This window comes from Mastigoproctus giganteus, chromosome 13, assembly GCF_048544385.1.
Source record: "Mastigoproctus giganteus isolate SK-2022 chromosome 13, ASM4854438v1, whole genome shotgun sequence".
NCBI lineage: Eukaryota > Metazoa > Arthropoda > Arachnida > Uropygi > Thelyphonidae > Mastigoproctus > Mastigoproctus giganteus.
This window is the reverse complement of record NC_143587.1, coordinates 104,823,509-104,851,407: the sequence shown is the minus strand read 5'-3', so window position 1 is coordinate 104,851,407 and position 27,899 is coordinate 104,823,509. Positions and strand designations below refer to the sequence as shown.

General features: G+C 34.0%; 1 protein-coding gene across 1 annotated transcript in view; it reads left to right on the top strand.

Annotated features, from left to right (window-relative positions):
* LOC150076326 (gamma-tubulin complex component 2-like) overlaps nt 1–27,899 on the top strand; it is a 210,126-nt gene that overhangs the window by 124,027 nt on the left and 58,200 nt on the right. Inside the window, 3 exon segments of the mRNA XM_090388143.1 lie at nt 3,740–3,810; nt 22,025–22,199; nt 25,630–25,773. Coding sequence (XP_090244269.1) covers nt 3,740–3,810; nt 22,025–22,199; nt 25,630–25,773 — 390 coding nt within the window.

The window sequence follows — 27,899 nt, the reverse complement described above, 5'->3', positions numbered from 1 at the left end:
GTGAATGGAACAAAGGGTTGCTCTTACGAAGAAAGGCTTAAGTTTTGCAAATTACAGTGTCTGGAGACGAGACACCGGAGAGGTGATCTGATAGAGGTGTATAAAGCCTTGAATGGTTTGAGCATGCTCAATGGTGATGGGATGATTCTTCTCAGAATAATCACCTGAGAGGGCATAAATTCAAATTGAGGAAAGACAGACGTAGGATAGATGTGCGGAAATTTGCCTTTAGGCGGGTAGTTGGTTGGTGGAACAGACTTCCATCCCTTGTTGTGGAAGTTGATAGCCTAAATAAATTTACGGCTCAGCTGGACAGGTATTTTGAACGAACGGAGGGGTGAAATGGGAGTGGGTTTTTTTTTTTTTTTTTTTTTTGGCTGATGCTGCATAAGCTTGCATCATATGCCTCCACTTATGCTAATGCTAAAGGTGATGTTGCATTTTTGATGGAACTGTGAGGATGTTCTGCACTTTGAACTTGTTCCAGATAGTTGTGCTGTGGATGCTGAAGGATTCTAACAACAACTGGACCACATGCATGAAATTTTGAAGCTTTGCTATGCAGCTTTGATCAGCTAAAAAGGAATACTCTTCCAACACAATAACACTCCATCTCACCGAGCACGACTGTCCCAGGTAAAAATCCAGAAATTGGACAACATCAAAATCCTGCTGCATCCAGCATGCAGCCCAGACATTACTCCATCTGATTATAGTTTGTTCCAGTCCATGGCCACATTCCTATGTGGATGGTAGTTCGAGACATTTGACATAGTCAAAGAGGCCTATCATGAGTTTTCAACTTCAAATCCAAGGATTTGTACCTAATTAAGGAGACGCCTCCGTAGCCAGGTGGGCAGGAGCAGCAATGCGTAGCACATGCTTCTTGATCCTCCGCATCCTCCGTATTTGGTGGTCACGGGCTCGAACCCCCGGTTCGAGCCCGTGACCACCAAATACGGAGGATGCGGAAAGGTCAGGAAATGACCACCGCATATCCCCAGAGCAATATGGCCTTAGTTGCTAATGCTCCTAAAAACCAAAATAACTAACCTAATTAAGGTACCAATCCTTGGATTTGGAGGGGAAAAATAGTTCTAATTTGATCTGTAAAGCAAGTGCTACTGTGAAAGGTTATCACAGCCAAATGAACTCATTTATTTTTGAAAAATGGACAGCAGAAGCTTCTAAATATACTGCCAGAAATTTCTATTATAATAATGAAGAGTGTGCTTTATGATTCTGTTCAACTGAAAAAAAAAAAAAAAAAAAAAAAAAACCCACAAAAAGTCATGAGACAGAAAAGAAGAAATGATGGATTGGTTGTCTAGGAACAATGTATCCTGTAACAAATCATTAAGAAAGGTGAACTTTTAGATTTGGTTAGAAGAAATACTCCTCTGAATAAGGAATATACATTTGATACAATGGCTGCACAGGAAGGTTTTCTAGTTTTGAGATTACCCCTATATCACTGCAATATCAATGCCACTGAATATGTCTGGGCAGAGGCAAAATAATTTACCTAAAACTTTAACTGATATTTCCATGGAAGAACTATTAAAAAACTTTAGAATTAACAAACAAAGGGATTAAATTAGTTTTGAAAGAGCAATGGAAAAAGTATTGTGCTGATATGATGATATTGGAAGAAGAAGAATACTGGAAAAAAGATAACTTAATGAAAAGGTGTGTGAACCTTTTGTTATATCTCCTGAAGATAGTGAAGAAGCAACAAACCTATAGTTCGGAAGCAATTAGTTGTTCCAGTCATAAAAAAAAAATATATATAAAAGAAAAAAAAAGAAACAGTTTGTTACTAATATTAAGTATTGTGTTCAGCAGACAACTACTATGCAAGTTCCCATTTTTGCTTTTTCATATTTATATATTTTTAAATATTATTAATTTTTATATTATAATATTAGTAATATAATATTATGAATTTAAAATTAATATTTTTAAATGTTTATTATGAAATAATGTTTGTTTCATAAAAGTTTCACTCCTCCCACAGATATCAATCCAGCCTCAAAAAGAAGAGCCAAGAAATGTAATTGATGAATGTTTTATGGAGGCATAAAAAAAATGTATGCAAAAACAAACTAAAACACAGTCAGCCTTGGTGCATAATGAAAAAGAAAGAAATCTCGCTGAATTTGTGTATTTATCTATATGTGTGCACCACTTGTTACGGTGATTTTTGTAATCCTGTTTGCTGGATAAAAATCAAAAAAAAAAAAAAAAAAACATTTTTATTCTTACATCAAAATTAAAGAATATCATTACAAAGTGCACAGTTTTAAATTATTTCTTGTCTATTCCAAATGTGCTGAATAGTGTACTAAGTGCAACTTAATACACTGTTCATTATCTACTGTATTTGCATTATATACATTTCATAAAGGAATGAAATCAGTATTAAAACCTTTGCATTCAATGTGAATAGAATTATCAGAATGTATTTGGTTGCTTATGGTGATCTTTAGAAATTTTACATACATTAACATGGAGGCTACAGTGAGTGGAGGCCCACTGAAGACATTTGATAAAGGCATTAAGTTATTGCATCAAACAAAATATTAATTATTAATATACACTCCAGGTTTAAAGCTGAAAGTACTGTAGTCATTAAAAACAGTTTCAAGCAATACAGGTGAGTTAGCCAAAGTTTCTGTTAGGATTATCCAGAGAATTAGAGCTGAAATGACTAACCAGAATATTAAATATTAAAACAATTGCTGAAAATCAGCATTAAACAAAAACTGGTAAGCATACATAGTTTCAGAAGTATGGTGATGTTACTTTTCAAATTGTTGAAAGTGTGAAATTTCTACTGAAGGGTTGAAATTTCTAATGCAGCAATGAAAAAAATGAATAACTAAAAACTTCTTAATTCCAGCCTTAGTGCATTTTAAGTAAAATTGGATTAATTTATAATAAATTAAATATATTTGTACTTTAATTGAATGTGATAATAATTTGGGAATGGACATATCTGCAAGCTATTAAACAATATCAAGTGGAGGTAAAAAGACTTATTAGTGGAATGAAACCAGGGTCAGTGCTGGTTACAAAAAATCAAGTATAGCTTGAGTGTTGTGGAACAAATTTTTTCAAAAATTATTCACAAATTTGAAGGCTGCTTTGGGCAAAGGTAGGAGATGAATACTTATGCATGCTGGAAGTGAATGAGGCTTTGTACTTGGTGCACAAATGCATTTTTGGTCCAGAAGCAGATCTAGTATTACCATAACAAAATGGGGATAGTATGTTTTGAGAATGGGTTCAAGAAAATTTATTAATCAATGTTAAGTCAAACGGTATGTGATTGTCTTAGACAACGAGCCATACCATTCCTTTTTACCTTGAAAATAATAGATTCTCTATAGCAATAATAGGTTAAACCATAAAAAATAATGAAAAATTATTATTATTTATAATAAATATAAATGTATTTGTACTTTAATCAAGATTTATTGATTAAAATCAAGGTTTATTGATAAAATCAACAAAATCAAGATTTAATACTAACTTCGTTAAATTATATGGAATTAGTCACAATTTTAGATGATTTTTCACAGAATAAAAGGCAATGTTACCCATACAATTAACCTAAAACAGCCATGCCCATAGCCTTCCTTCTATATAAAAAAATATTTTTAATTTTTGTTGATATCAATGAATTATTCTGCTCAGCTGTTTATTACTATTTTATTTATTTATTTTTTGTTTGTAGGTTCTGGCTTGCTATCAGATGTTATTTCGACACCTTTTTTACTGTAAGCATGTAGAGAGACTTTTGGGCAGGTAGGTCTGTCAGAATTTAAAGAGAGCATGTTGACTAAATAAAGGTTTCAGGAATCTGATTTTGAAATTTTATTCATAATTTTTCCAAAATATAGGTAGTGAAGCAAAAAGTATAGCTACCTGACAATAAATCACTACTGCCATGAAGTATTAAGAGTTACTCAGAAACAAAAACTGGATAATCAAAATGTGCATAGTTTGGCATATATCTGAAGACATAAGATTTTATGTATCATGTGTTTCAATTAAAAGGCATCAGTGTCTGTCTTACTTGTTTTTTGGTTTAGGTTTGTCAGCTGAACCTTTTATGTCATATTTGAGCTGAAATGTTTCATTTTGTTGTTTAAATTGGACTAAATTGTATGTTGATAATGAATTCTTCAGTATGTGCTTAGCTGCATAGACCAGATAGCTGTATGCAGAGGAGTTATGCATTGAACCTTCTCATGTTACAACCATTGTATTTCCTTTTCCCTTCTTGAAATGAAATTAGTTCACATTTGTTTTGGAAGTACACTGACATTTCTAGACTAAATAGAGGGCAGAGAACAACTTTCCAATAAGGTATGGGTTGATATATAGCTCTTTATTAAATGGAAAGTTATGGGGCTTTTGTGAAGCTTGGAGAGGACATAAATACACCTAAACCTCTTTTTATGCAAATTTTTTTTACGCGAATTGGGATATTAAAAATAATTTTTTTACGCAATTTTTATTCATTTTACGAGACCAACCTAAAGTCTCGGTTAGGAAAAAATCTGTAATTCAAGAAAATTCTGAGAATTTTGTAGAATTGCATTCTCGTTTCAATTAAGAAAATTCTAATTCTAAATTTCCCGAATTACATAACTGACTGTGCATAAAAAAGCAGTTCTTAGCAGTTTGAATTTGGTGTTTGAGTACACAACACAGTTACCGCATTTTTTGCATTTGCATTTTTTAAGTGAAATCAAAATAAAAATCGCGTTATAAAATTAATAATTTTCAAACTTTCATTTCATTAACCGAAGATTTTAATCCAGCCCTCACATGATGTTGCCGATAACCAAAAAAATAAGGAAAGCCGTTTCCTTGGATGTAAAAATTCAAATTTTAGATTGTCTTCAAACTGGGGAAGGTGCGGTGGCTGTGGGTAAGCAATTTGGAGTCCGTGAATGAACTGTCAGATCTATAAAGAAAAATGAAGAGGCTATTAGAAAAGCGGTATGTTCTGGTACAAAATCGAGTGCGAAATTATCATCATACACAAGAAATGTTGTTCTAGAAAAGGCCGAAAAAGCTTTAGCGATGTGGATAGAAGATAATGTACAAAAAAGAATGCCAGTTGACTGAAATTCTATCAGGCAATCAGCATTGAGATTTTATGAACAGATTAAAAAACTGCAGCCAGATACTTCATCTCATTAGAGGAGAAAATATGAATTTCATGCAAGCAATGGTTGGCTGGCTAAGTTTATTAAAAGACATGCTCTTCATAATATAAAAATTAAAAGTGAAATGGTTTCCACAAAAACTTGCTAAAATAATTGAAGATGGAGGTTACACTCGTGAACAAGTTTGGAATATGGATGAAACTGGCCTTTTCTGGAAAAAAATGCCAAACAGAACTTACGTATCAAAAATGCAAAAAACTGTTGGTTGGTTCAAAGCAGCAAAGGATCTCATAACACTCCTATTTTGTTCGAACGCTTTAGGAGATGGATGTTAAAACCACTACTCATAATTCGATCATTAAGACCACGGCCAATGAAAGGCATAGATTTTCAAAAATTGCCAGTTCATTAGATGGCCAACAAAAAAGCTTGGTTGACCATTGATATTTTCACTGAGTGGTTCCACAAACATTTTGTGCCAGAAGTTAGATGCTATTTGAATGACAGGTGTCTCGTATTTAAAGTGCTTTTGATTCTTGATAATGCACCCAGTCATCCTGCCATAGAACACCCAAATGTGCAATTTTGTTTTCTGCCGCCCAATACTTCATTGCTACAACCTCAAATTCATCATTGCTACAACCTCTAGATCAGGGTATAATTGCGACTTTTAAAACATATTATGTCAGACCAACATTTCAGTTTGTTTTGAACAAACTAAATGATGATGAAACACTGTCAGTTATGGATGTGTGGAAAAAATTTTCAATTATGGATTGTATTGATCCTTCTCCACCAATTCCCCAATATAATAAGTTTGGCATGTGAAATTGGCGGAGGATTCGATGATCTTACGTCGGCAGATATCGAAGAATTGTTATAAACCTCTTAGCGAAGACGAAATAATGGAGATTGTTTCTGGAGACTCCTGAAAGCGAAGAAGTTAATGATAATGATCAAGATAATCCTACTTTTACTGCTGATATAATTAAAAGAGGTCTTAAACTGGCCAGTAATTTAGGAAATTATTTTGCCCGACATGATCCAAATGAAGAACATGCTGGGAAGTTTTCACGTGAGCTTAAGTTGTTAATGTCTTCATACAGAGAATTATATCGCGACTTATCTAAAGCATCAACACAGCGATTAATAACTGAGTTCATGCCTAAAACTACTGAAACAACCAGTGGTACTTTTGTTCAAGACATGACAAGAAGAATTCCACAAGTTGAGGCGGAAGTCGATGACTATAATACCATATCTAGTAGTTGTAATCTAGTAGTTCTAGTGATATTACAGTCTCACGAAAACAAAAGCTTTCGCGTTTATTGTCAGAAACTGATAGCAAATAACATAATTTTTTTTATAGAATCCTTAGCAAACAACTGAAATGAATATGTTTTATTTAAAGTTATTAAAATTCACTATATGTATATGTTCTCCATGAAATGTAAATAAAAATCTTATGTTGTTGTTTTGATTTTTAGGAGCATTAGCAACTAAGGCCATATTGCTCTGGGAAATGTAGTGGTCATTCCCTGACCTTTTTGCATCCTGATCCTAACGAATTTAATATTTGTTTTTTTCATTATTTTGCTTATATTTCAGGTTTGGAACCAATCTTCACTTTTTCTATCGAGTCAGTAGTTCTTTTTACGCATAATTTTTAGGAACGTATCTATCGTGTAAAAAGAGGTTTAGGTGTATATGGAAAGTTAATGTTATACAATTTAAGGTTAAGAAGTTTATGAAAAGTATGGATTTTCTTGCAGATAATATTCTGATTGAGGATTATACAAATAATTATCATTGCTGCTTAATTCTTGTTCAAATGTACATAAGGTTTTTTTTTTTTTTTTTTTTTTACAAGTAATGAAAAAAAAATTCCATTTTTTTCATGTCTACTCTATTACATCAAACATCATTTATGTGACTTAATTTGTGAATTAACTTACTATTATAGAATGGGCTTATCATTTTTTGTTTTTTGAAAATTTTGCCGCTATGGTTAACAGCAAACTTAATTATATGGGGATTGTGAAACAATTAGCCATTATAAGACTCAGTTATGCAAACTTTATACTGACTTATACTGTGTTATACTTTTATATATATTATACTTTTGAGTTATGCAAAGCCATTAGAAAGAGACTCAGAGAGGACATAAGAAGATTTAACACAAGAAAAGTAGAACAAGAACAAGTAGAACAAGTAATACAGAAAGACAAATGATACTGAATCTGAAGAATAGTGATGATATACTTATAAATAGCATAAGGCTTCTATAAAGTATTATATAAAGAGCAAGAGAATAATGCCAGCAGTGGGGAGATGGATCAAAAATTAGCAACACATATGACATACCAACATCCTTCCTAATGAGGTTGATTTTGACCTTTGATTTTGAAGAATCAAAAAGCCCCTGGTGAAGACACATTACTGTAGAGTTGTTAAAATTAGGAGGAAGAAACAAGACTCAGAAACTAGCAAGACTCTTCACAAAATACATTATTAAAGGCCTAATACTTAAGGAGTGGAATAATACAATCGTAATATTGCTGCATAAGAAAGGAGATAAATCAGAAATTGGAAATTGTAGACAAATTAGCTTGTTGTCCCACATCTACAAGTTGTTCACAAGGGTCATTACTAACAAATTAGAAAGAATATTTGATGAGAATCAACCGAAGGAGCAAGCTGGTTTTGGGACAGGATACTCAACTATGGATCACCGTCACGTAATATGAAAAGCTAATGGAAAAAGCAAATGAATATAAAATGCCATTATGCCTGGAATTTGTGAATTGTGAAAAGGCATTTGACTCCATGCAGCATAAGGCAGTGTTTTGGCACTGGAAAGACAAGGCACAGACATTGCATACATTATGATTTTGAAGAATATATATCAGAATGCTACCTCCTTTATTAGACTAGACAATGACAATAGCAAATTTAAAATTCAGAAAGGAGTTTGACAAGGGGAGACATCTCCGAAGTTGTTTACTGCTGCCCTTGAAGAAGCTTTCAGAAGATAGGACTGGTCACAGAAAGGAGTCAATGTGAATGGAGAGTACCTAAACCATTTACGATTTGCACATGACATTGTGATCTTATGCCATGATCCTGAAGAATTAGAGGAAATCTTAATCAGTTATGAAGGGTTCATAGGATTTCGGACTAAAGATGAATATTGTTAAAACAAAAGTAATGGTGAACAAGTATGCCACAAGAAGGGATATAATCATTGAAGGAGCAGAAATTGAAAACATAGATCATTTTCCTATCTTGAACAAGTCATTAGCTGTAATAATGATAAACGGCTGGAAGTCAAGAGAAGAATAAATTTCGATGGATAACAGAAAGAAGAATAAATTTCGATGGATATACTTATAAATAGCATGAGGCTTCTATAAAGTATTATATAAAGAGCAAGAGAATAATGCCAGCAGTGGGGAGATGGATCAAAAATTAGCAACACATATGACATACCAACATCCTTCCTAATGAGGTTGATTTTGACCTTTGATTTTGAAGAATCAAAAAGCCCCTGGTGAAGACACATTACTGTAGAGTTGTTAAAATTAGGAGGAAAAAACAAGACACAAGGAAATATAGTCACATACTGAGGAGCAATATCCCAATTTGTCTGAAATGTAAAATAATGAACTGGTGTATACTCTCCACCATGACTTATGGAAGTGAAACTTAGGCACTCACCAAAAGAATGGAGCCAATATAATTTGTTCCATTCTTTGAAGAATGGAACAAATTATATTGGGAATCAGACTGCTGGATAAGAAGAGGAACACATGGATTAGGCAGCAAACTCAAGAAAAGGACATTCTTATCAAAATTAAAGAACTGAAATGGACTTGGGCAGGGTACATAACTCAGAGACATGATGGCAGATGGACTAAGAAAATAACAGAATGTTACTCAAGAGGAGCTAAAAGAAAACCTGGAAGACAACAATGGAGATGGACAGTAAATGGATGGCCATTGCACAAAACAGAAGGTGCTGGAGAGGCCTTTATCCTGCATTGGATCGAAATGGCTGATAATGATGATAATAACAAAGGCTATGAAGAAAGAGATCCACTCTTGATTGCTTCTTTATTCGTCCTGTTGAGTTAATGGCTGGAAATTCTAAGCCTAAACCCTTTGTGGATGATATAATTTATTAAATGGTACAATGTTTAAATATCATGTAGTAATATGTTTGTGGTAATCATTCATATATTTCTAGTACTTAGGCTGGATATGTTAACACTGTGGAGAGGATAATCATTGTCTAGAGATTATATACCTGATAGTTGTTTTATAGTTGCAGCTCGGAGTATCAAAATCTATTAAATTTTTGAATGAAAAGTAAATCTCAGTGAGCTTACTGTGTGCAATAATAATGTCAACAAATCCACATAACGAATGCTTGAATTTATCAAACCATTGAGAAAAAAAATGTGACAATGGGATTTAGATTTACTGTGGTAAACTACTGCCTTCTTGACTTTAAATTTAAGAATGTCATAAATAAAATAAAATAAAATAAATAGTTATTTGTTTGACAATAACTTAGGTTTGTTTTTTGCCTTTTACCTCTAGTGGTAGGAGTAGAAGAAATCTCTGCATGAACTATGAGGGATTCAAAATTTGTATTCACCCAGAAGTAGTTGCAATACAAATTTGAAACAAACATCGTGTATTGTGCTTTTTTTTTTTTCCCAACATGGTCAACAGACAAAATGACACATTTCTGCCACCCTTCAATACACTACAAAACTGCAGGCCAGTTTTGTAGAAGTCTTCTGACTGTCCTTCAAACTACAACTTAGCAGCAGAAATCACCTCATCATCAGCAGCAAAGTATTTTCTACAAAGAATGAATTTCAGGGCAGGAAAGAGGAAGAAATCAGAGGGTGCAAGGTCGGGGTTGGGGAATAAACGGGAGGTGGCAATATTTCATACCCACATTCATGGACACACCAACCTGCAGTATGTGGGGAATATGCAGGGCCATTATCACAGAGCATTTGCACAGCTTTCCCAGTCTTTTATAGCAGCATGTAGCTTAATGAGGAGGTTGGAATAACATTTCATCATCACAGTACAGCCCTTTTAAAGGTGATTTGTTAGTATTACATCATGCTGATCACAAAAAACTGACAGCATTATCTTGCCAGTACTTGAATGCACCTTTGCCTTTTTTGTGAGGGTGGTGATGATTCTGCATGTTCCATTGTTTTGACATTTGTTTAGTTTCAGGATCATAGTGATGGATCTAAGTTTCATCCATGATGACTGGCCATGAAAAAACTCCTTTTGCTTTTTCTGGCACACCGACTATGTTTCATATGCAGCATATTGTGCCTTTTTTCTTCTTCTGGTAAGGGGTCATGTCTTGTAACTCATCTAGTAGATACGTTACTCATATACTGTTGATGAATGATGATGTTCTTTGTTCTTCACAGATATTTACGTGGTTTAGAGTTTTCTTTTCTTTTTTTCTTCCCCCCCCCTCCACATTGGTCTTTGTAATAAAGTTATTCAGTGATTATAATTTGACTTAAGAACTAGAAAATTAGGATTACAGAGTGCATATAAACTTTGCATGGCAAAACATTTAATAGCTTACTGTAAAGCTTGGACACAATCTACGGTTAAATCTGCATAACTATGCAAGATAAAGCTAAGCTAAGAAAGATAAAGAATATGCAGTTAGATTGTTTTATTACATTTAATGATTACCACTTCTGAAAGCCTTTCATTTTTTTTGTTCAACAAACAAGCATATTGACCAGTGAGAACACAGTATTTATAGACAATGATATTTTTACACTTCCCAACCTTAGTCGAAAGCAACTCAGCAATATGCTTGCATCTCTCTTTCTCCAGAAGCTTGGGGTAAGAGATATGCAAGTATATTGCTGGATTAAGATGCCAAAATATACAAAATAAACTTAATACAGTATACTCTGCAACAGAATCTAGACAAGTTAGGTAGATGGGCTGAGAAATGGCAACTGAAATTTAATATTGACAAATGCAAAGTACTGCATATGGGTAGCAGTAACCCAAGAAAGAATACTTGATGAGAATCAACCGAAAGAGCAAGCTGGCTTTAGCACAGGATTCTCAACTAGGGATCACCTTCACGTAATTTCACAGCTAATGGAGAAAGCAACTGAATATAAAACACCATTATACCTGGCATTTTCGGATTATGAAAAAGCATTTGACTCCATACAGCATAAGGCAATGTTTCGGGCACTGGAAAGACAAGGCATAGATACCCCATATATTATGATTTTGAAGAAAATATATGAGAATGCTACCTCCTTTATTAGACTAGACAAAGACAGTAGCAAATTTAAAATTGGGAAAGGAGTTCAACAAGGAGACACAATATCTCTGAAGTTGTTTACTGCTGCCCTTGAGGAAGCTTTCAGAAGATTAGACTGGTCGCAGAAAGGAGTCAATGTGAATGGAGAGTACCTAAACCATTTACGATTTGCAGATGACATTGTGGTCATAAGCCAAGATTACAAAGAATTAGAGGAAAATCTTAATCAGTTATGCAGAGTTAGTAAGGATTTTCGACTAAAGATGAATATTGCTAAAACAAAAGTAATGATGGACAAGTATGCCACAGAAAGGGATATAATGATTGAAGGAGCAGTAATTGAAAAGGTGGAGTCATATACTTATCTGGGACAAGTCATTAGCTGTAATAATGATAAATGGCTGGAAGTCAAAAGAAGAATAAATTTTGGATGGATATCATTCAGAAAATATAGTCACATACTGAGGAGCAATACCCCAATTTGTCTGAAACGTAAAATAATGAACCAATGTATACTCCCCACAATGACTTATGCGGCGAAACTTGGGCACCTTGGCCAAAGAATGGAAGAGAAGCTGACAACTACACAGTGAAGAATGGAACAAATTATATTGGGAATCAGACTGTTAAATAAGAAGAGAAATACGTGGATTAGGCAACAAACTCAAGTAAAGGACATTCTTATCAAAACTAAAATGGTCTTGGGCAGAACATATAGCATGAAGACAAGATGACAGAAGGACTAAGAAAATAACAGAATGGTACCCAAGAGAAGCTAGAAGAAAATCTAGAAGACAACGATGGAGATGGACGGATGAAATTCATGAGTTTGTGGATAGTAAATGGATGGCCATTGCACAAAACAGAAGGAACTGGAAAGTTGCTGGAGAGGCTTCATCCTGCAGTGGATTGAAAATGGCTGATGATGATGAATCCAAGAGAAACATATCAACTGTATGGTACTACACTCAGGGAGATTGAGAATGAAAAAGACCTGGGGGTAATTGTGCAGTCGGATATGAAGTTCTCTGAGCAGTGCAGATGGTCTGCCAGAGTAGGTAATGGAGTTTTGTCAATGTTATATAGAAATTTTGCTAGCAGAGACAAGGAGGTGATTATATCTTTGCATAAGGCAATGATTAGGCCACATCTTGAGTACTGCACACAGGTATGGAGGCCTCATTTTCAGAAAGATGTAGAGTTGCTAGAATGAGTACAGAGAAGGGCAACAAGATTTGTGAGAGGAACAAAGGGATTCTCTTACCAGGAGAGGCTTAAATTCTGTAAGCTGCAGCATCTGGAGACTAGGCACCTAAGAGGTGATCTGATTGAGGTGTATAAGGCCTTGAATGGTTTGAGCAGGCTCAATGCTCATGGGATTCTGCCATTTGCTGAGATTAAGAATCTGAGAGGGCATAGATTCAAATTGAGGAAAGACATTTTTAGAATATATGTGCAGAGGTTTGCCTTTAGCCAGCAGGTAGTTATTGCTGGAACAGACTTCCATCTGTTGTGGAATTGGATAGCTTAATTAAATTTAAGGCTGAACTAGACCAGTGGACCCCAACCTTTTTTTTTTTTGACTCGCAAACCCCTTTCAACGAAAAAATTTTTTTAGTGAACCCTTTCGATATAATATTTTTAAAGCAAACCACTAAGCCTATATTCTCTGAAATCAATAAATATTTCTGAATTTTTATTATAAAATATTTCCAGTACTACATAGCGCAATAATAAAAATTATTATTAAGTATGATTTATACTTTGTAAAACAGTTATTAATCTGTCCAAACTAGATTTCGAACAGGCTAAGAGTAGAAAACTTGCTTCTTGTCCAGTGGTAGCAGACCATTCTGGTCTCTTGCCAAAACTTTTGGCTGCAATTTTTGCCCATCTCTGTTCTCACTTCTGTCAAAACCAGACGGTTCTGTTGCCCCATCAGCCAAAGATAAAGCTGGCCAGCTAGCATCCTATTTTTCTTCAAACTCATGTATTGATGATCTTGGTAAATCACCTCAAACCATTCCCAGTACACTCCATTCAATGCCTCCTGTGGTCTTCCGTCAAAAAGATGGCAGGATTTTGATGAATCTGATGCTAAGAAATACCAGGTCCTGATGGTATTTCTCTACTTGTTCTCAAAAGCTGAGCTCATGAATTAATTCTGTTCTTTTCCACTTTTTTCCTTCCTTATTCCTTATTTTCACTTCCTTATTCCAAAGGTGTTTTTCCTTCTGCTTGAAAATTTGCTGATATCCAACTAATTCCTAAAAAGGGTGACAAATCCCTCCCATCCAATTATTGTCCCATTGCAATTACTTCCACTTGTTCTACAGTAATGGAGAAATCAATTAACTGCCAACTTAAACTATCTAGAAACATTCCATCTGATCAACGATCGCCAGTATGGATATCGTCAGTGTCAATCCACTGGTAATATTCTGGCTTATGTTACCCATTTATGGACAAATTCAATGGAAAAGTTCGGTGAAACACAAGCAGTTTCTCTTGACATCTCCAAGGCTTTCGTTCATGTTTGGCATAAAGATCTTCTGACTAACCTTCCATCCTATAGTTTGCCAGCTGTTTTTTGTAATTGAGTATCTAGTTTTATCTCTAACTGCGCACTGGTTAATGGTAGATGGCTGTCTGTCTTCTAATTACTCCACTAATGCTGGTGTTCCCCAGGATTCCGTTCTTTTTCCCAATCTTTTCTTCTTGTATATTAATGACCTTCTTCCATTGACCAGAAATCCTATCCATAGCTGACGATAGCACATTGCATTCCACCTTCAAGTTTGAGAAACCTTGCCCTGCTCAAACATCTTCAACTTCTCGAATATCCACTACCATTTCCTTAAATGCTGATCTCCAGGAATGGTAGTGGGGCAAAGATAACTTAATTTCAATCCTTCTAAAACTCAGTCCTATCTTATATCTCGCAAAAAGGATTCTTCTGCTCCTATGTTTTTCTTCAAGACACTCTGATTTCTAGGCAAGATCTTGGGGATTACCCTGACTTCTAATCTCTCTTGGAATTACAAATATTGCTTCCTCTGCATCTTAAAAACTTGGCTTTCTCTCTTTCTCTTGCCATTACTTTTCTTCCAACCTGTTGTTGATTTTGTAGAAATCACAAATCCGGCCTGCCACGGAATATTGTTCCCACATCTGGGGCAGTGCCCCCAAAATCTCTCTCTGGCTTCTAGATTCCATTCAAAAGAGGGCAATTAGGTTAATTAATGTCTCATCTCTAACAAAAAAAAAAAAAAAAAAAAAAAAAAAATTGTTAGGGCTCACCCAGAAACGATTACATCTACCCATATATTTATTGTGTCTGTAAATTGCATGTGTTCTCTGGTTGATCTGCCTGTTTTGCTGAAAGAAAAAAAACCCTGTTTTTTTTTTGGGGGGGGGGGGGAACCTTGCCATCTACGCCTGAGACCGACTAACAGCCACGGAGTAAAAAAAAAAAATGCCCATTAAAATTCCTTGCATCATAGACGGGATTCAAACCCAGGCCTTTTCCACCCAGTGTGGGGAGGACGGTGATGATACCACTGTGCTACCAGCGTAGATAGTCTCATCTCTAACAGAGTGTCTGCACCCGCTGGGCGCCTCCATAGCCAGGTGGGCAGGAGCGGCAGTGTGTAGCACACGCTCCTTGATTAGACCAGGGTTCGAGCCCGTGACCACCAAATACGGAAAGGTCAGGGAATGACCACCACATATCCTCGGAGCAATATGGCCTTAGTTGCTAATGCTCCTAAAAACCAAATAACAACAACAACAAATCCACTCGCTGTCTCATTGATGTACTGTTTCTGCTGCATGCCTTTTCTACAGATACTTCCATGGGCACTGTTCTTCTGAATTGGCTTCTATAATTCCCGCTCTCTCTTTCAAAGCAATCTGAACACGTACCACAACCAGTCAACAACCTTTTCCTGTCCAAGTTCAAACTCACAGAACCAACATTTCTTCCTTGTTTATTCATTCAACTGCCTTTTTTTGGAACAACCTTCCGTCATATGTATTTCCAAAATTACAATCTACAGAAATTCAAGTCTAACGTCAACAAGTATCTTCTTTTAACTTTTCAGCCTTAAACCCATGCACGGTACTAAGTACTATAGATTCTAAAAAAAAAGTACCTGTACATAACAATTGTGTTGAGAATCAAAAAAAAAAAAGTGTGGAAAACATATTTATTTAACATGATATACTGTAAGATAGTAAACTAACTATAAGGAATTGTGGGAGATGTGTTTTCTTTCTTTGGCAATTCTTTACTTATTTAATTTTATTGTTTATTATTATGTATATATTTTGTAGTTTAAAATAATATATCTATGTAAATAAATCTAAGAAGATGCCATTATAGAATTTTTAGTGTGAACCCCCTAGAACACTCTCGTAAACTTCCAGGGGTTCGTGAACCACTGGTTGGAATCCGCTGAACTAGCAAACATTTTATGCTTGCTATACACATCCAATTTGTCTGATATCACTTCTGACATGTTATTGATATCTTAAATTTGATTAAGAAAAGCACCCAAAAAACTTGCAGTTGTATAATACTTTCATAGAAACATGTCTCAAAAATGTGTTGTTTCAGAAAATTAGAAAACCTGAAGCAGAATAAGCAAAGTGCTTTTTTTCTCAAGACCCCCACTATGTATAGTGGGTCTTGAGAAAAGAAGCACTTTGATTGTTCTGCATCAGAAGAATTTTATTTGATGCATGTAGTCACTTCTTGAAATACCCTTACATGTTGTTCTTAGTAAGGGTGTTTCAAAATTCCATACTCAAAAGAAAGTTCTACCCCCCCCCACACTACAAGAATGGAATTATTTTTGATTGGTTGTTTTTTATTAGAATAAACACAGATATGTATCTATTATACATGTTCCAGCTGAAGTTTAAGTTAATCCTATGCCTGCCAGTGGGGGGAGGAGAATGGCTGACTTTTTTTTTTTTTTTTTATTCCAGTGCATTGTTTTAGTGCTTTAAAAAAGGAATAGGTGTAATAAGTACAATGTTTATGTGATGCAAAAAATTGATGATTGTTGCTCTTATTTCATCATATTTGTTGATATTAGAATGATTCACACCTTTACTGGGTAGAGAAAAAAGTCAGATTTGAAGAATAATCAGTTAATTTATTGTACAGTCCAAGACAAAAGAATGTCACAATCCTTATTTACTTGAAGATACTCTGAATGGATACAAACGCTTGACAATTTTTTTAATGTTTTAGAGCCCTATTCGGATAATATACCACTTCATTTTCAATTTCATGTTTTTTCCAATAAGACAGAACACTGATATTTTGCAGGAGCAGTCCATGCTTGTATAGATGAAACAGGATTCAACAAGGCTGGTAAGACATGGTTCCATTAAATGGTTCCCTTGAACTTTTCTGCTTTGGGAGGCTTAAAATCTGTTATTTATAAACCTATGCCACATGATGTTGAACAGGAGGCTAATCAATATGAGTTAGAGTTTAGATCCTTAAATTAAAACTGTTCAATTCCTCCAACATAGGACTCTGATATGCAGAAAACATGATATGAAATTTGATGCTGTGTTAGTTTCCCTTTTCATTATGGCGTCAAAAAACTGTATACTTGAGCCTCTGTAATTTTACAAATGGAAATTTTACAAATTTCCATTTGTAAAATTACTAACCTAAAATTATACAAATAGTAATTATTAATAAATTAATAATTACTATTTGTATAATTTATTAACCTCTGCTCTAGAATTTAGATAGTTAAGTTTTGCATATTTATGCATGCATAGCTGCTAACTCTCAAGATTTACAACAGAGAATCTTTCCTTTTTTTTTTTTTTTTTAATTGATTCATCTTCATCTCACTGCCATAATATATTTCGTGACAAAGTGCTTCCTTCTTTTTACAAAAATTCAGTTTTCACTGTCTTCTGACAAAAAAAAAAATAAATAAAAAATAACAACAACAATAATACAGGCTGGCCTCGATTAACTTGATTAATTCATCCTGCGAGGGCATCGCGCAAAACAGAATGCATTAATCGAATATAAAAATCAATACAAAAAATTATAATTGGGCCGTGACCTTCAGAAATGTCCATGAAGAATTTTAAAAATATCTCTTAAATAACTTTTTAACTGTATACCATCTAAAAGATAGTGAAAATAATTATAGAACTATTTGTTACAGAAATATTTGAAGAGAGTCGTTTTAACAGTGTTGGCTTTCTTTTTTTCATCAATCAATTTCCATTAGCTGACAACAATCTTCTCTAGGCCCTGGTGAAATAAATATTGCCAAGCACCTGAAACCTTTCGTTTGAGGTTCTCTGCAGTACGAAAGATTTCATCTAGTTCTTTTACCGTTATAACATTTCATCTGGCTCATTTAAAAATTAAAATTTTTTTTGCATTTAAAAATTCTAATTTTTAAATGTAAATGGACAGCCAATAAACGCTTGTTTATTGCCTGTCCAAGGTGCACTAAGCTTAGTGTGCAATTCAAATCTTTTTCAACTGGCACATAAAAAAAGATTGCATTAATTGAACTCGCGTTATATGATGTCTCACTGTAATAAAACTGTGTTAAACTTTTCAAAAAAAACATTGACTATGTCACTTCTCTCCCCCCCCCAAAAATTTCTGCTTATTTTTGTTAGCAAAAATTAGCAGAAATTTCATAGCCCATCAGGTGTGTTATGATAATCCATGTTGCAAAATAAGAAGCACACAGTAATAGCATTGTTCTCTATGAAAAAATTAAGGTTTGCCTTGTGCGCCATATGTAAATGTGATATTTCAATTTATAGCGATGGAAAATATGTTACAATCAGACATATGAAAACTAATAATCATAACAGCAGCAGCATTCGGTGCATAGAAAGAAGTGAAAAAATAGCTGTTACATTTCATGATGACAATGATATCATACTTGCGAAATGTTTATTTGCACATTCTGGCATGAGACACCTTCCTCTGAGTTGTGCTGATCGCACAGTTGCAGTGTTTCAAAAATGTTTCACAATAGCAAAATAGCAGAAAAATATGGTTGTGGTTTGGTTTTTTTTTTTTTTTTTAGTGAATATGCGGTGGTCATTTCCTGACCTTTCCCGCATCCTCCGTATTTGGTAGTGACGGGCTTGAACCCCAGTCTAATCAAGAAGCGTGTGCTATGCACTGCTGCTCCTTCCCACCTGGCTACGGAGGCGCCTCTGTGGTTGTGGAAGAACAAAATCAGCAGGCATTTATCCATGCAATTTAACAATTACATGGATAGGGAAGGAAAAGTTGCCATCTGTAGCAACTGGAAAATGGACCATTTTCAGTTGCTACAGATGGAAATAGTCAAAGCAAATTTTGAGGGATTTTTTTTATTTTTTTTATTGATGACAAAAATCAAATTTCCTTTGGTTATTGCCATCAATGAAAGGTGACTTCCATTGATCACAATCTTTGTCTTAAACAAGTACAATGTTTGGTGCCTTCTTCTTGTCAACTTAAAAACATGTGGGCTTCAGTCAAAAATCTGACGCTTAGTATTAATTATGTGCCTGTTATGGTAGGCCCAAAAACTGGAGTAACTTGAGTATTAAAAGAGGAAGTAAAGCATTTGGTGGTAATAGGCTGTACTTGTCATGAAATAAATTTGTGTGCTGAAAATGGAGCTGGAAGCCTTCCTATGAAAGTGGATCAATTCTTGGTGAACATTTAATATTATCTGGAAAGAAGTACTAAAAGATAAGATAGATTTAAACAATTTCAACTGGTGAATATCACTGAAGTAAAAATTATTTTGAAATATGAAAGTGTGCACGTATTGGCTCTCTTAGTAGTGGCAATGATTCAAGAAAACAAGCTTATACATCAGCCAAAAAAAAAAAAAAACTTTACATATTACTTGCCCATCCCCTCTAATAGTTGATCTTGTTCTTCCTTTAATTTATTCAAACTACCCACTTCAACAATGCCAGATGGAAGTTTGTTCCAACAATCAACTAACCACTAGCCACTGCAAATTTCCACACACCTATCCTCCATTTGAATTTGTGCCACCTATGTGTAGTCGGAGTGAGAGGAAGGATTCTGTTAGCACTGAGCTTATGCAATCATTGTCTTAAACACCTCAGTCCAATCTTCTCGCAGGTGTCTTGGTCTCCAGACCCTGCAGTTTGCAAAAATGAAGCCTTTCCTGATAAGGGCACCTTAAGGGTGCCCTTACCAAGGAATAAAATAGGATAATCACCACCCTAAGGGTGCTCTTTCTGTATGGCACTGCCCTGCACCCATTTCATCGGATCCACATCCTAAAATGCGGCTTCCAGACCTGCATGTAGTACTTAAGATATGGCCTTACCCTTGCTTTATAAAAAAGGATAATCACCACCTTATCCCTGAAGCAGTTTACAGATGAAGTTAGAAGTGGTGAGAAAAGTAGTATGAGTCCTTTTTTCATAGTTCTCTATCACTAGTGTATGGCACTAACTTATGTTCAAATCTAGTCGTTGGTTAAATGTGTAACTGGAGTGGTAATCTTTGACAAGTGTTTGCAGATAAGGTTAGAAGTGGTGAGAATAGCAGTAGTGAGCTCTTTTTTATGTACAAGTGATCACTAGTGTGCAGTACTGACTCCTGTTCAAATTCAGTTCATAATTTTTGTAAGAGGACAAATTGATGAACTCAAGAAAAAGGACTTCTGCATTGGCCATTTTTTTGGTAATGGCAATCCTAAATAGGCAAAGCGAGCTGATAATTCTAGGTATGCTATCCTCACTCAAGTAGAAAATTTGTTGTTTCTTTCTTCTGGCTTGAATAAAGCAATATCTTCTTTTTTTTTTAATGTTATACCAATGTTTGAAAAAAAGAAAACAGCTCTTCAATCCAACATTATCTATGGGTAATGAATTCATACACATGGATGTGTACTTCACATCCATGTGTATGAATTCATTACCCATAGATATGTTGAAGAATGTTATTTGCAAATTCATTTTACCAACAGTTTTCAGATCTTCCACTTCCGAGTTGGAAATTGATTACCATAGCAGACTAAATGAGAAGGATGATTCTGATTTAGTAATAGGCATTTCTGCTGTCAAGGTCCTTGGATAGTCTAAAACAAGTGGAGAAGATTCTGTTCTTTTGCTCCATGAGGAAGTACTTTATAGCTGCATATGACTACATGGTGTAGAATTTCCCATTGAAACTTTCTTGATAGCATTAAAAATAAGGAAATAGATGTTTTGCAGTATGAGTTCTGTCAGGTTCAGTATGAAAAACTTACCATATGTTATTATGAAAGAAGAAAGAATTGATGTACAGTGCGGTCCTTAGTTGAGGAACTGACAAGTGCATGAAATATAATAGATTATCCCAAGTCATACTTGGCATTTTAACAATTTTTCATGCTAAGTGTTCAGCAAGGTTAGGAAAAGAAACACTGATCTACTCTGTCTGGGGAAACTCTGGAAATGGTACTGACAGCCAAATTTAGACAACAGGGCCATTGTTACAAACAAATCTTTGACCCAATATTCCTGAAAAGGGCACAATTTGTCTAACTGAATATGTAAACAGAAAAATGTTGGGTAAGCTAATGTTTAAAAGCATATTGTACTGTTAAACTCCAGTGGTTGTATTTTAATATATGTTGTATATTTTGCCAGTGAAATTAAATTTCTAATGCAGTGTGGACTTAAAAACCTCCTGCATTTTCTGAAAAATTTCCTGTTTTTCACCTGTTTTGGCCCAAAAGCCTCCTCTTACAAATGCCTGATCTCCAGTTTTTTGAAAGTCAAAAGTTGGCTGTTCTCTGCATACATAACATGTTTTCTTACCTTTTGTTTTCTTATGCTTGACCAACATGATGAAGGTACGTGTACTTGGTATACATATGCAGTTGAACTGCATTGCAAACTGGTTAAGTGGGATGTTGAAGATGCATCAGTTCAGCACACTGCAACTTTGTAGTTTTAAAAGTGACAGTGCTTGTTTGCAATGATGGAAAGTTCGCCAGACTTTAAGTTGTTGGAGACGGAGATGGAACTAACTACAACACTGGACCAACAAAACTATAACAGAATCATGGATTATGGGAAGTTCAGGTGTGTTTCGAACTGAATTTTACATCTTTACTTGCATAATTTATTAAATGTCATATAAATATCTGTGGAAACCCACATTCATTTTAGTTTTCAGCATTTTATGTTGAACATTCTGGCTCACTTATATTCATGTAATATACGAAACCAGAGCTCATACCAAACCAAAGAATAATTGCCAATTTTTTGATAATTATAAATGGTTTAAATATAAAAAAGGTTATATTTAATGGTGGATATGATCGTATTAAATAATATATTTATTTGCAAAGCATTGAAATTTTAAGAAAATTTAAAAATGAAGATATTAGGAAGATAATTCATTTATTCAAAATCTAAATGGTATTGACATATACAAATATTAAAGATGTTCATTTTTATATTTCAGTGTGTGGACAATGAATAAGATTGCTAAATCCTTTTCTCTTGATGCTTCTTGTTCATATGCATCAGCCTTTGCCTTGAGGCAACGCATGCTTAACTTTATCCAAAATCTAGAATATTATATGATGTTTGAGGTTATTGAGCCTCACTGGCATACATTCTTGACTAAAATACAAGAGGTAAGTTTAATGTATATGTTTCATTGAATTATTATTAAATTTAAGTAATTAGATAATTAACTAATAACTTAAATTGTTTATTTGTTATATTAAAAGCATTGATGCCAAGGTACAAGAAAGCCTACATGTTGGTACACATCACTAGTTTAAAATGTTGCCATTGGTTGCTACAAATAGGGAGGGGGGATTATTTTTGCTAAGTTTAATGTTAGTGTTGTCTATGCTACTGCTATCTTTATGGGTATAGGTAAACCACTTAAACGAAGAACAAACAAAACATTTATAAGTCATTCTCTTTAAATTGTACATTAATCCAGAAAGGGGAAAAGGTTAACACCATAAAATATTTCCATCCTTCAGAGCAAAGTTATAGTTTTCTGTTGATATGCACTATGATACTTCAGACTGTTTGACAAAATCTTATGATGTGAAAATTTTCGAAAGATGGCCACTGCATTATTTTATTGCAACAAATAAAATAAATGGTTTAATTTGATTCTTCATGGCATATGTTGATTGAGCTGAAAGATTGTGCCTGGCACACGCATATGCTTTTATTTATTATTGTTACAAGGTGTTATGCTTGTTCTGACAAAACTTAAAATTGCAGAATTTCACTCAATTCTTGAAACTTATCTATATTCATTTAACTCCATTTAAATAACAATCACTAAAATTAAACATATTCTCATTTTCATAACAGCTAACTTCTTTAAGTTACTAAAACAAACTTATTTTAAAAAACGTACTTGTTTATTATTCTCCCACCAGGTTTACAACATCACCACTCTAGCAGTTCAACCCTCATCTCCACTAAACTTATGTATGAACTGCAAATGGTGTATATATATATATATATATATATATATATATATATATATATATATATATATATATATATATATACACATTAACATAAAAAAAATAAATAAAACAAATGCCAGTATCATGCAAACCAGTAGAGCAAAAGTAAAAATAAACTATACATAATAAAACAAAACAAAGGGGGAGATGAGAAAGGGTATTGAAGATGGAATGTACCAATTAATTGAAATTTATCAACGCCCACTTGATATCACCAGGTCCAAATTATGTGAAATATCACTAAAAACGGAGACGGAACTAACTACAACACTGGACCAACAAAACTATAAATAAAAATAAAATAAAATAGACTGACCATTATGGCTCATCTCGAGAGAGGACCACAAGGCCAATACTGGTCAGGGAATCATGCATTTCGAACATTAAACAAATCCATGCATATACTGATTGATCTGCAAATGCAATGGATTTGAATAATGGTGGCCCTTGTGCAGTGAAAAATTATAATCGAACAGAACCCTCACATGGCAGCACCATACCACTAACAAAGTCACTGTTAAACCAGAATGTGTACAAAAAATTAGGCTATAGAGGGCAGCATCAAGTGGGCACTGGTAAATTTTAATTAATTGGTACATTATAAATTATTTCTGTTATTTGGTATCATATATTTTGGCTTTTCTAAATTATTTTAGGAGCATTCCATCTACAATACCCTTTCTTTCCCCCCTTGTTTTGTTTTTTTATGTATGGTTTATTTTTACTTTCGCTCTACTGGTTTGCCATGCTACTGACATTTGTTTTATTTATTTTTATCTTAATTTATTATAAGCAACATGCAGTGGTTGCATTAATGCAGCCACTGATGTTGGCAATACTAATTTATTTTTTTTCCTTCTTTTTATTATAGTTAGTTAATTTTCAATCTATTTTACAATGGCAGTAGTACTGAGTCTATAAGCTAATGGGTGCTCATACACTGCCCACTATAGCCTAATTTTTTGTACATTCTGGTTTAACATTGACTTTGTTAAAAGTCAATGTTAAACCAGATATGGTGCTACCATGTGAGTGCTAGGATATGTGAGAATAGTTCTGTTCTATTATAATTTTTCACTGCATAAGGGCCCACCATTATTCAAATCCATTGCATTTTCAGATCGATCAGTGTATCAGTTCATCAATGCATGGATTTGTCTAATGTTTGAAATGAAGTGATTCTCTGACCATTATTGGCCTTGTGGTCCTCTGTTGAGATAGGACATAATGGTCAGTCTGTTTTATTTTATTTTTATTTATAGTTTTGTTGGTCCAGTGTTGTAATTAGTTTCATCTCCGCTTTTAGTGATATATTTCACATAATTTGGACCTGGTGCTATCAATTGGGCACCATTAAACTTTAATTCGTACATTATAAATTATTTCTGTTATTTGATATCATATATTTTGGATTTTCTTAATTCTTTTAGGAGCGTTCCTTCTGCAATACCCTTTCTCTCCCCCCTCCTTTTGTTTTGTTTTGTATGATTTATTTTTACTTTCACTTTACTGGTTTGTCATGCTACTGGCATTTTTTAAATTTATTTTCATCTTAATTTATTATAAGCAGCATGTGGTGGTTTATGCATTAATGCAGTCACTGATGTTTGCAATACTAGTTTCTTTTTCTTTTCTTTTTATTATAATTAGTTAATTTTCAATCTGTATAAATATACATATGCATAAATATGTATAGCAGGAAGGTAGTCAGGGTATGCTACTGCAACAAGATTTAGAAAAATTAAGCAGATGAGATTGAGAAGTGGCAACTGAAGTTTAACATTGATAAATACACAGTATTGCATTTGGATACAGTAATCCCAAAATAGCTTATCAGCTGTTGATACCAGTAGTATCAACAGCTGATAAGCTATTGATAAGCTTCACTGCATAAAGAACCAGCAGTTCTTTATGCAGTGAAGACTGCATAAGACTGCTAGGACAGCTCAAATGGGGTTTTGTCAATGATATGCACAAATTTACTGCCAGAAAGAGAATTTGTTTACAGGATAAAATAATAGAAGAAACTACTACTACTGTTTTATTCTGTAAAAAAAATCTTAAAATGTTATTGTTAGGAATATCGTTTTTTCTGCACTTCTATCTTAGTTATATGTTAATGTTTGTTTATTTTATTAAATCACATGTGAAATACATATATCATTTCAATTTTTATTGAAATCAAGAAGGAAATAAGTGAAGTTTAACAAAAGTTGAGTGAATGTTGAGATATCAACTCCTTTGACTGTTTGGTCGTCCCAGAGTATAAACAGAAAATTTATTTATTTATATGTGCAGTAAAGTAAAAAAATTCCCTTTTTTATATTATAAATTAACTGCAACAAGTTAGTTTTTTTTCCTTCTCACTTCTGTTAATCGCAGAAAATTAAAATTCAATTTAATTTGCGAAAAAAATCAAATGCTCCTGAAATGTAAGGTGCTGCTGAACTTTTTACTATATTTATTACAAAAAAAAAAAAAAAAGCCTTTTAGAAGTATTTATATGATGGTGCTTTGTACGTAAATACATTGTCTTTACATCATTTTAAGAAAAGTTATTTTTCAGGTGGCAAATGTTGATGAGGTGCTCAGCTGTCATAGTGATTTCCTGGATACTTGCTTGAAAGACTGCATGTTAACCTTTCCTGAACTTTTACAAGTCATTGTAAAGCTTCTTAAGTTATGTGTAAGCTTTGCCAACTTCATGCAGGTATAAGTATAATATTTGCTATTAAAAAATAATGTTTTATTTCTTTAGTTTTAAAATATTATTCTTCAAAATAGTGACCATGGTTCAGTTTGTTTTTAAAATTTTCTTAAGTTATGTGCCAAATACATACAATTGCATATATATTTAGTTACACTTGCAAGAACAACGTGTAATGTGCTTGATGTGTAGGCCTGTTGTATGGGATCACAATGTATCATAAAAGATGTGTTGAGAGTGCATGTCATTCTCTGCTAAATAGGCTTGAACCCATTGGCACATTTTTGACAATGCAGAGAATCACATCTTGGGGAATGTCAATGAATAACTTGCTGATGGTGTCGTTCATTTTTTCAGTTCATCATGGATTGTTTACAAATACTCTTTAAGATGTCCCTACAGAAAAAATTCAGGAGAGAAGTTTAGAAATCCAGTGTCCAGAGTTCACTTCTGCAGATGTGTGTATAGTTGTGCCATCTTGTTGGAAAATACCCTTCCCAGGTTCCACTTTTCCATTCTGTGAACCTCTTAAATGTTTCCAGATATTGCTGGGTTTTTCACTGTTTCTGCAAAGAAAATAGGCTTGGCAATATAGCCTTTTAGACCCATTACACAGTTTACGGGTAAAACGTTACATTGCCAGTTTCATGAAATTTTTAAATATTGTATACATTCTTCTCTAATTCTACAAAAATTTGAAATATTGCTCTGCAATAAAGCATCCCTGTTGTGGAATGAATGCCATGACTGCATGAGTGACTGGGCAAGCATATAATTTGTGTTATCATCATCAAGCTTCTTCCAGTTTACAAGCTGTTCATGCAAACCATGGTTAGGGAGTAATGTGCATTTTCAGAAGTTGTATTTACCTGTTCAACACTACACAGCACTGCAGAGGATGTGTAACTTTTTTTTTTTTTTAAAACCTCAAACTTAAAATGTATTAGAACATATAGTAATTGGGTTGGTTGAAGGTAAAAAAGATAAAAGAAGGTACTTATTGCATTATACAGCAGGCCCTCATTATAACACTGTTCTCTCTGTGCTGATTCGCTATAATGCTGTTCTTATATTATAACCCATATCTCACTCTAATGCTGTCACAACTCACTATATCGCTTTATTACCAGCATACAGATTAAATTTTTGGCATGTTTAACAAAAACATTTCATCTGATGTTTTGAGCTAACATTTCAAACGATTGCTTGCAAATGAATAGCAAAACAGCATTAAAAACTTTCCCACAGCGACTTGTCAAATTTTTCCATGCTGAGTGAAATTTTCTTCCACACTAATTTAATTGCAGTGAGGTGGCTTGTTACGTAGTTCCGAGATCAACATTTTAAAAAATTATGAAGTATATTGCTTGTACTATTTGTGTTATATGCATTTATAGAAATTGTCTAGTCATTACTCAGTACAGTGTTATGTAACACTGTACTGAGTTTACTCGAACAGACAGTTTACTCGAACATTGTATAATAATTAATGCAATGTAGTTACATTTTCAAAGATGAATAATGGCAGATAAGAATTAAAAAGCAATATCATCTGCATGCGCGGTACGAAGCCTACTAAGGTAAGAAACTGATTGAATTTGAAAATTGAATTATACATTTTGAAGCAAATCGTTTCTGTTCAAGAACAAGTGGATGTGTGCAATCATTTTTGACAGGCAGATTCAACTGCAAGAACAATTATAAAAATTAAAGAATTAATTTTAGCAGTGGAAAAGACAGCTGTTCCACTGCAAGCAACTAAATTGGTAATGGCTACGCCGGCTATTATAATTGAAATGGAGAGACTTCTAAATAATTTTATTGAAGATAATATCAAATGCACATATTAAGTTATTGCATTAAGGCTTGAGAACGAGAGTAGCCTTGCGCAGGCAAAGTTTTTTACTGCTCCTGGAATAGAGAAGTTTTTTCTGTTTTATTAGCTTAAATTGGTGCCGACCGGGCGGGTAAACTGCCTGCCTGGCAACCCAAAGGTCACGGGTTCGAATCCTGCCTCGAGCTTGGATAAAAAAAAAAAAAAAAAAGCTTAAATTGGCGTATTAACTTATTTTCTAGAGTAGCTTTATATTCCTGTGTTCGGGCCCGTCACCACCAAATACAGAGGATGC